The 11,085-nt window shown below is 31.7% G+C and overlaps 1 protein-coding gene across 1 annotated transcript; it reads right to left on the bottom strand.

Moving 5' to 3' along the window:
- Window positions 1–1,153: 1,153 nt before the first annotated feature.
- On the bottom strand, window positions 1,154–10,419 carry LOC110022317 (NADH dehydrogenase [ubiquinone] iron-sulfur protein 7, mitochondrial). The gene is made up of 2 exons (XM_020721191.1): window positions 9,935–10,419; window positions 1,154–1,674 (listed from the first exon to the last, which is right to left on the bottom strand). Exons 1-2 carry the CDS (start codon window positions 10,318–10,320, stop codon window positions 1,440–1,442), a joined length of 621 nt encoding a protein of 206 aa, XP_020576850.1. The 5' UTR covers window positions 10,321–10,419; the 3' UTR covers window positions 1,154–1,439.
- Window positions 10,420–11,085: the final 666 nt, after the last annotated feature.

Genomic DNA, 11,085 nt, shown 5'->3' with positions numbered 1-11,085 from the left:
GCTTAAAGTATTATTTAGGTAAATCTCCCTATTAATTTTTTTAATATATATGTGTGTGCGCGTGTGTGTGTGTGTGTGTGCGCGCGCGTGTCTACGCAGACGTATATACGTGTATAGGTATGTTTGTATATATGTCTATGTATGTTTGTATATATATGCGTGAATTTTGATATAGATAGTATATATATATATATGTATGTATATATATTATGTATGTATGCATATGTACATATTTAAAATATATCTATACATATACACAGACACATACACATAACACACATACACACATACACACATACACACATACATACATATATAAAAATATTTACATTGTATATTTAATGAATATTATCTAATCATTTATTAATTGATCCTCTCATTTTACACATATTTTAACATCTATCGTTACTACAAATCAGCCAAGTGTTAATTTTAGATCAAGAGCCATCCGGTAACAGTATCTTTCAATATCATCAAAAGGTTAAATTCCTTATATAATTTACTCAATCCTTTTTCTTCTTATATAATAAAATACAGCTTAGAACCAAAAAAAAAAAAAATTTGAAGAGTAAATATTTTATGAAGCAGAAAATTTTACCTATTAGCAAAACAATATTTGCATTTATATAAAGTATATCAAGCTTTGAAAATCATAAAATTAAATTTATGAATAGTGTTATATATGATAATTTTGCATTGCACTAATCTTAGAAATAAATATGACAATTTTCAAGCTCAATCCTAATATGATTTATCTCAGAATATACTGGCATAATTTCTTTTCACAAAAGTGAAAAAAATTATAAAAAAAGACACTCCATGAATCAAAATTTAAACATACAGAAGAATCTATATACCACAAAAAAAGTCAATGAAACAGGTCTCACAGGGTGGAAAAAAATATTATCTGCAGACGAGATACGTGCGGATTTGATGGTATTTGGTGGTATTGTGGAACAATGCCACCACAGTACCACCAATCTAAATGTGTAAATTCCGAATGTAATATTTGCTCCATGAGGTGATGGAAGCAATCATTTTCTATCAAAATTTTAAATTCAATAGCAGTATATTGATCAAGTTTTGCTGTCACAACTTCACTGCAACACAAAATCTATATTACATAAACATGACAACGGCAATAATAAAAATGTGAGGAATCATGGCATATTTAATAGTAAATTCACATAATCTTTTCAAGTATGTATGTTTTTATTAACAGCAGACAAGCTGGCAGCATATAGAAGTAAAAAAAGATGCATATAAAAGTATAATCCGCTGTTACATATGCAGGAACGGCCATCACATACTGCAAATTAAAATTTTGCCCTTCAATTTACATGATGCAGCAACCCAAACTGTTAACTGTAATTATTTTTGGCAACAAACAGGTAAGACACTAAATACCAGATTAACTCACAGTGAAGAAATAAGCTTTTTCACTGAGTCCACCAATGAAGAAAATCCTTCCTGCGGTTGATCTTCTTCTGCAGCTGGAGGATGCCATACAGTAGAGCTTCAGCAGTGGGAGGGCAACCAGGGACGTAGATATCGACGGGGACGATTCGGTCACAGCCCCGCACAACGGAGTACGAATAATGATAATAACCGCCTCCGTTCGCACAGCTGCCCATAGAAATTACCCATCGAGGTTCTGGCATTTGGTCATAAACCCTATACAAGTAACAGTCGGCAATGTGAGCCACCACTTTTTTTAAAAAAATAGGAAGATTTACATACTAAACATTTGATTCTTATCTATATGCATATCCAACATCTAAACTTCAATTTTTACATACGCCTTACCTATGCATGAAAATGTGTATTTCATTTTTTTTTTTTAAAGTTAAAATTGTGGTATTTTTTATGTGGTATGAAAGATTTGGGTGGTATAAATGTAAAAAAAATAAAGTGTAGGCGTTAGCCACGTAAATACATGGGAATTTGGTGGTACGTGTGCAAATGCCCCTAAAAAATAATTAGATGCAATATATCAAGTCACCAAATTCATATGGTGTGGTTCCGCATGCAAATTTTGAAAGGCTAATCTAATAAAAATCGGTCATCAGTTAAAAAGTTCAACAACAAATTGATCAGAGTGACAAGAAGCAAAGTAAGTTATAGAGGCATTCACATACATACCACCCAACTCCTATTGTGACAAGAAGCAATATAAGTTATAGAGGCATTCACATACATACCACCCAACTCCTATGCATTCACATATTTAACACCTAAACTTTGTATTTTACATTTATATCACCCAAACTTTTCAACTCCTAAAACTAGATACCCCACACAAAATTTGTATGTTTACAAAAACAAAGTTAACCTAGGAATATAAATGGTTAAAACAATTTAAGCATGGTAAGAGTCGCATGAAGAAGTCACTGCAACACAATGGAAATAAAATGAAAATTGGGGTTTGTTGTGCTCATCAAAATTGACGGTGGTTTTGAGTGCTACACATATAATTAATTCCTACATGAAATTTAGCAAAAGCTAACTAAATAACTAAGCTTCTGCATTCAAGGAATGGTCACTTTAATCACAAATCATGGGTAAATGTTACCAGCCTTAATTAAAATCATTACAAGAATAACCAGATGTGCGACTGGATTATAAATTACATCTAGAATCCCCAGCATGCAGATGTAACCGAAAGCATGACACAAAAGGAGAGAGAAATTCTGCAGAACCTATCCAGGCGCTGGCTAATTAAGGTAAACCTCTCCAGTTATGCCAACGAGAAATTCTGCAGAACCTATCCAGGCGATGGCTAATTAAGGTAAACCTCTCCAGTTATGCCAACAGTGTTGTGTTAATATATTAGGCGTCATACCAGAGCAACGTAACTTGGTTTCAGCTGCTTGGTTTCAGATGTGAGGCTCATCTTCTAGTGTCTTCCAGGCTGGAGATAATTTAAAAAATTGGTAAATAAGGCTGCAAATAAACTAGCACTTGACGAGCTATTTGTGGCTTGGCTCGATTAAGGCTCATTCAAGATCATTTGATTAGCAAGGGGATTGTTTGGGACCAATTTTATTTTTTATTTTTCCCTTTGGTTTTAAGAACATGTTTGTTTAATGTGTTTTTAACTTTTTTTTTTTTTTTTTTTTTTTTTAAAAATAAACATATTTTTTAAAATACTCAAAATAACTTTTAGGAGTTTTTGTGTCTTCAAAAGCAATCATATCTTAATTGAACATACCAAACATGTTTTGTTTCAAATCAAAAGATAATCAAAACAAAAAATGATCCCAAACGGCCTCTAATTGAACAAGCTAGAATACTTTCATAAATACTAAGGTCCAAAATGAAGAAGCTTGAATAGCTTGTTGTTTGAATTATTTATGTTCATCAACCGTATTGTTGAAAGCACGTGAACAAGCTAAGAAGCTCGATAAATGCTTGATTAAGGCTCAATTAAAACTTGTTCATATAAAATATCATTTAAATATTTATATTTTAGACTCGATAAGCCTTATTTGACTATTCTCGTTTATTCTTTCAAATAAGAAGTTTGTATAAAGCTTGTGTAAAGCTCGATTATGGCTCGTCTAATTTGTTAAATGAGTTGTTCATTAATATGCTTGATAATCTTTAAATGAGCCGAGCTCGATAGGGTTCTAATAAATGAGCTTGAGCTCGAACACATTCTTAAAAGCTCGAATTGAGCTCGAGCTCCAACTCGAACAAACATCGGCTCGGCTTGATTTATTCGAAGCCTTACTGATAAAAATAATAAACTTCCTTTTCGGGTAATTTTTTATGAACAATCCCTAGCATTGAAGTATCATCATTTTCCTAAAGTGTTTCTAGTATTTGCTGTAGATATTGGTGTTGCTCATTGGTTAAAATATGCATCCAAGGGGGGATTCAAACTTCATACAATTGAATTGCCTTGAGGCAACGCATCATAAAGTTGAATGCATAATTTTTTTAGAAGTCTTGCAATTAGTAATCTGATCATATTATGGAAACCTGAACTGCCAAATCACTGATTTTCTTTTTCTAAAAAAAACTTTCAAACAATGATTCCTAGGAAAGTTTGAAAGAAAATTTAACCACACGACAAAAAATAGTAGTTACAATTTTCAAAGCAATATAAAAAAAAAATGACTTGCGAAATAATGAGAAACCTGAAAAATGGTAAGTTATTATTCTTCCAAAATAAGTTTTTGGAGCAACAAATTGAACCAAATTTAATGTCAAATGGGATGAATGATTATATTTAGCAAAGTGTCCGAAGTTCTAGGAGACCTTAGAAATACATTGTACCATGCAACTTAGTGATGAGAAACATGACCATTAAACAAAGAAATGTGAATTTGAAGTATAAACAAAAGAAGATGGTAATCATCAGGAACATGACCATTAAACATAGGATGTGTCTTGCTGATTTATACGCTGAATACTTAAAGAAAAGAGCAGTAGAGACACAAGTAGCCAAGAAATACAAAGAAGATTCAAAGGCCTGGATCAAGTGAAAGGTATAAATACTAAAGCTGATAATTTCAAAATTAAAGATAAAAGTTAAGTTCAGAACTCAATATAAAGGTGGTATTTCGAAAAACAACAATATGAGAATGCAAAGAATAAATCGTCTCAGAAAACCAAAAGAGTGGAACCATGAAGTTTTACCATATATTACAAAAAAAGTAATAATAATAGTGAAGCTGAGACAATTAACTATAGCAATTTTTTTAAATCAAATCTTAAAGGTTATGAACATAATGAATTATTGGAAAAGCAGATTGGCACCAATATTAAAGAATAGAGAAAATGTACAATAATGAAGAAAATACTGGGGCAATAAATTTATGAGTCAATGAACTTATGTGAGAAATCTTTAGAACACAAACATAGAAAAATCAAATTAATATATGAAAAGTTTTTAGTTTTAAACCCAAAAAATCTCTTATGAAGATGAATTTTGTGCTATGATAAAAAATAAAAAGGCAAATAAAGAAAAACAAGGATTTTCACATGATTTTGATTGGCTAAGAAATGGAAAATGATCAAATACCAACTGACAACTAACTGGATGGCCATAAAATAAAAAAAGATGTGCTTAAAAACAAGATGGAGGATGTAGTAACTAGTAATATAAATAGTTGTATAGGCACTGAAGAGCCTCCAATTCCAATAGAGTCATATCAACTATCAGCACTAGATCAATCTTTTTTTTTATTAATAATGGAGACAATGACAAAAAAATATTCGAAGTTAAGGATTTGTTTTGGATCAATTTTGTTTTTGGTTTTTGTTTCTCTTTTTCTTTATACATGTTTGTTTTAGTGTGTTTTTAAATGTTTTAATTTTTTTGTTCCTAAAAACTAATAAACAAGATTTTTGAAAACCCTCAAAACAACTTTCACGTGTTTTAAATTTCATAAAAACCTATATCATAATCAAACATGTCAAACATATTTTGTTTCAAATCAAAACATAAAAGAATAAAATAAAATAAAAATAAAAAATAGAAAACAAAAACAAAAGTGGTCCCAAAACGGCCCCTAAGCAACTAAGAGCGTGATATTTTCAAATGATTGTTTAATAGGTGAACAGCTTCTAAATTGAATAAAAGTTTAGAATGACAAAAAAAACTCCTAGAAAATAAAGGTCAACTAATCAAAATGAACGAATGAGTGCATGAAATACAATTATAATGGATGAGGAATTTAGAATTTTAAGCCAATATTAGCCCAAAAAAAATCAAGTAATATATATTTGATATATGACAAAAACTTTTTGAATCAATTAAACAAAAAAAAGGATATCAATAATGACACGAAACACCGAATGATTAAAAAAAATACGACAAAGTTCTTAAGAATACCATGCAGAAAGAGAATAAAATGAAAACTTTACAAAAGGATTTATAAAACTTAAAGTGAGCCAACATTTCTATATGTAGTAAAGTATTGTTAGTAAAATAACTATGATATAGAAAAAATCAGAACTGTAGATGGATGCGTGATATGGATGTGTAATAAAACAACAAGTAATAGAGTGAGAAATTAATGAATTAGACAAAAGAATATGATTAGCACCTATGAAAATGTACGGTAGTAATATATTTAAATGGTTTAATCAATAGACAATAGAAGGTAGAAGGGGAGCCAAGAAATATGCTGATAGAATTACGTAAAAGAATTACAAAAAAAAAAGACAAAAACCTAAGATAGCTTGGCTGTAAGATGTACAAAAGCTTTTGAACAAAACTTAATTCACAGCCTCATCTACTCAAAAAGAAAGAATGAGGAATCAACCCCAAATAATTCGGACAAAAGATGATAAGATGAATCAAAATGGTAGAGCAAGTACTAATACTTATTTAAAACTAGCAGTTATCATAGAGATAAATTTATCACTCTAAAGTTTTGTACTAAGATAAATGTAAGCCTCAATAAGCATACTTTCATCATAAAATTCAATTCTATTTTCAACTGTTAAAAAATTAAAATAGAAAAACTACTACCATATCCAAACATCACTTGACCTCAGACATAATTTGATGGTGATATAGAGTAACTTGCATTTTTTTAGGATTGTCAGCAGCACTAAATCCAACTATTTCAATCTTATCATTCACACAAGTCAAAATTGGATCATATAAATAAGACCTTGAATAAGTCATTGAGAAACAAACAGATACTGTGCGATGACTCTTAAACAAAAAAAGGGAGTGGCCTCATCTTCACTCTAAAATTGTACTCCACCTCAATTTGTGAAAGAACCATCAATCAAAATGCCCATCCTGAATGATCAAGTTTCTAGTTCAATCACTTAGGGATTTTTTAGTTCCTTGCAATAACCGTGTAAAATAAACAAAGTGGTGTAAAATAAACTAAGTGCATGGGTTTTCAAAATTATGAAGCTTGGTTAGATGAAGATGGTAGTGTAATTTTTTTATGAATTTGGAATTCACTCAACAGTTCAAAATTATTGTATTCAAAATTCATTAGATTTGGACAATTTTCAAATACACTGCAATTTGCAACCAGTTGTCGTTGCCACCGTCAACAGACAATCACCAGTACCCCACTACCGCCCGCCCCCCTTTGCCCATAGCATCCACCGACATTACCATTTCCATCGACCGCAAACCGTTGCCCACTATCGTCGCCGCCACCTTCATCGAGCACATTGTACATTGATTTCATTTTTCTTCAAAAATAAATATAGAAATATAAATGCATACATTCACTTTACATCAAGCCAATCAACTCCAAGTATTTCAAATACACTACATTTCAATTATATTGTATTAATTTTGCACCACAATCTGTATTAATTTTGCACCACATTCCTTTTCAAAAAACTAAATAGCCCCTTAGATTTTCAATGATTTGGCAATTGAGATATTTGAAGTGACATTCAATATGAACAAAAAATAAGAAAACAACTTATGATGAGGAACTAGATAAACATATTCTAAATTCTCAGTCTAAACCTTAACGATCAACATCACCACATCTCCTTACAAAATCATTTCTATGCTAATCAATCTCAATCTCAAACTCATGTTTCACCAACCATAAGGCTCATAAAGTCAATGAGCAAGGATCGAATGCATCAACAATGACATTCAAGAAAGAGTAGAGAGAAGCACACTTTCATAGATGGCATAAATCTAAAATTCTCTAAGTATTTTTAATGTGTTATCATAGAGATAACTTGGCATGAGATATTTAAAGCAGCAAAAGTCCAAAGGGCAAAAATAATATGACTTGTCAATTGTATTCACAACAAACAAATTAGCTCTAAAGAGGACGCAATAAATTAAAGCTTTTGGCCTAGATGAGACATCAATTGAAATTTCCAGAGTTGTGGATGATATTAGAGAAGTTGGTTAATACAGAAAGTGAAGCCAAATTATGAAGCAGACACATTTGGTACCGATATTTAAAAATGAAATACATGTTAAACATAATTTTAAAAGAATTGATCTTATGAGACAAAAAGTGAATTTGTAGGAGAGGACAGCAAAATGTAAGCTTCGAAAAATTTGTAAGTTGATAACCGATAATCAATTTACATTTTTGCATAAAAATTCACTATAGCTGTAATTTTATTGATAGTACAATTAATGAAAAATATAGAAAAATATAAAAACCTTCATTGATTTGTATTGATCTTGAAAAAGCATATAATTGAATACCATAAAAATTAATTCCACGATCATTAAAAGGTGTGTGGAAGATATGATGAAGTTCTTAAGATATGCATGATGGATCGTTAGCCAAAATTAAAAGTAATTATAGAGTGATGAGTTCTCAATCATGATAGTTTTAACTTAAGTATTAAAATTGCATTTGCATCCTTTTTGCGTTGATCAGGCAGTAGCTTAAAAGATATATTTCAAAGTAATTTGGTGTAGATGACATGGTTATTAATAGGTGCTACCTCATATGAAATAATTGAAATATTATAATAAATGGGAAAACATTTAGAAGATAGCAAAGTTTAAACTGGTATACTTTTAAAAAAAACATAAATTTAATTATTACGATCTCATTTGAAATAAGTTGAAAGCTAAAAGAATTGATAGAACCGTAAAAAATAATAGGCTTAGAGTCAATAGAACCAAGATAGCAAAAGAAAGAAAGGAACATACTCACTTGCAAAAGCTCAAGCCAATCCATGGCCAACTCACTTGATGTAGATGCCAAAATGAAAGTACGATAAAAAGAGCTTTATGATGAAATTACTCAAATTATTCAAAATGTAGCTACTAGCTACCATAAACATTAATTCCAAATAAATACAAATAATTCAGCTTATAACCACTATCTTGTATTCTAGAAAAACATAACAGCAATCAGCTTTTTAGACATACTTGCTCGTCAAAGTTCTACAGACAAAAAAGTAGAAAAAGGCAATCACGTACAAGGCAAAAATAAATTTACACCTGAAAAAAAAAATACATTTACATACATAGCACAGTATTCTTATGTATTTACATAACCCACACCTAAGCTTTCATATTAACACACATAGCCCTCAAATATTTAATATTATATCAAAAATAGCACTATTAACACTTTTTAAAAGTCAATTGCACCTTTTCACACATGGATTTAAAGCGACAAAGTGTTATGGGTCCAAATATGAAAGTTTAGGTGCAATATATGATTAAGGAATCATAACCATTATCATCATTAACCTTAGGCAAATGTACAAGTCGTGCTACCGTGAATTGGCCACTACCTTAGTGCGTTATCATATTAACAGAATGCACGCTAATACAAGAAAACTACATTGCACACTCTAATCAGAATGTATTATTATTTCAATTCAATGGGACATATAATCCACTCAAAAGTACTGTAAAATGAAATTATTTAATGTATGAACATTTGAAGAACAACAAAAGAAAGTGGTGTTTAATTTTCGGGGGAAAAAAACGTTCACAAAGAAACTTTGCAGTTCAGTATGTGTACTACCTCAATGGGCTCCTTTCATAGAGTTTTTCACATATCCCCATGGAGAAAATGCTATATATATTTAAGGAAAACTTTGAAATGAATCCAAAAATAAAATATGATAAAAAGCAGCAATTTTTATCACAAGAAGTCTCAAAAACATAGAGCCCTCAACTTCGAATTAAAATGAAAATCAACACTTAGAGGACCCTCCTGCATAACATGGTCCCTCCACAAAGAGAGGAGGGTAAACTGGTATAGAAAAACGCTAGAAAATAACGAGTATCCCATCTAAGATGACTGCAACAAAATGCAAATAAATTCCAAAACATGATAAAACCGACCAAACATCATTCAAAACAGGTCGGCAATCGACATAATATAACTGAAAACTAGATTAATTTATCTAAAAAAATAAATCATTTCAACAAGATCGAAAAGTGATTACGATTTCTACAGAACCTATACAACTACAAAAACAAAAATTAGGGATCGGAACTCACCTGCGCAGAGCAGGAGCCATCTTATTGGTAAGAGTACCAGCCACAATCATGCAATCAGACTGGCGAGGGCTAGGCCTAAAGATGACACCGAATCGATCCAGATCGTAGCGCGCGGCACCCGTATGCATCATCTCGACCGCGCAACAAGCGAGCCCAAACGTCATCGGCCAGATTGAACCGCGCCGTGCCCAATTGAGCAGATCGTCAACCTTCGAGATGACGAACTCCGCCGCCTTCGAGATCCCCGTCGGCGATGAAGTCGATGGAGGGGGCGGCCGGGAATATGGCGCCGGGGATGATGAAGAGTAAGGAAGCGCCGCCGTGAGGCCTGCGGTGCTCTGGGCTGAGATGGCGGCGAAACGAGCGGCGCGAGGGAGAAGAGCCATGGTGGAAGCTAGGGTTTCGTCCGGTAGGGAAGAAGAGTGTTGGAAAGAATTGGAGTGTGGCTTGTGGAACCTGTCCACGAGCTCCTTGTGGCTGAGAAGAGATCGTGGCGGGCCGAGCAGGTTGATAAGCGGTTTGCCGGACCGATTTGATCAAGCAGAACCGGTCGAGCCGGTTTGTAGGGCTACAAATGAACCGAATGTTCGATAAGCTAGTCAATTATAGTTCATTTATGTTTATTTGATAAAATAATGGAACAAATATGAATACATTTTAAAATATTTAATTATTAAATAAAAAAATTTGAACGTATTATTATTTGATTCATATATATATTCGTGAATATTATTATTTAAAGCTTATAAATAAATTCAATTAAAACTCCATATCAATTTATTAAAAATACAAAATAAAACATAATTAAAAATTCTAATTTTGTTTAAATAAACATGATTAAAATTGATACACCACAAACAAATTATCATTTCACATTAAGGAAATTTACATAAAATTTATATTAATTTAAAAAACAAATGAATATATATATACATATAAAGGAAGATTTGCATGCATACTAAAACCCTATGTATTTACATATCGGCCAAAGTATAAGGAGCGCGTATATAATTTATTTAGGCGGAAGAATCACTAAAAAAATTTAAAGAGGAGCACAAAAGGCCCCTGGGTGAGATTTTCAATACCCCCAACTCCCAAGGGGGCATTTTATATAAAAGCCCCCTACTATGGCAATTCATATATATATATAT

This window comes from Phalaenopsis equestris, unplaced genomic scaffold (assembly GCF_001263595.1).
Source record: "Phalaenopsis equestris unplaced genomic scaffold, ASM126359v1 Scaffold000180, whole genome shotgun sequence".
Classification (NCBI taxonomy): Eukaryota; Viridiplantae; Streptophyta; class Magnoliopsida; order Asparagales; family Orchidaceae; genus Phalaenopsis; species Phalaenopsis equestris.
Note: the sequence above shows the minus strand (reverse complement) of the source record. Positions and strands in the feature narration are given on the sequence as shown.

Bases quoted from the DNA above. Each gene is read 5' to 3' on its own strand.
- LOC110022317 (XM_020721191.1), bottom strand. From the start codon at position 10,320: ATGGCTCTTCTCCCTCGCGCCGCTCGTTTCGCCGCCATCTCAGCCCAG. The intron at 1,675-9,934 runs GTGAGTTCCGAT...TTACTTGTATAG, and splicing joins ATGGCTCCTGCTCTGCGCAG to GGTTTATGACCAAATGCCAG.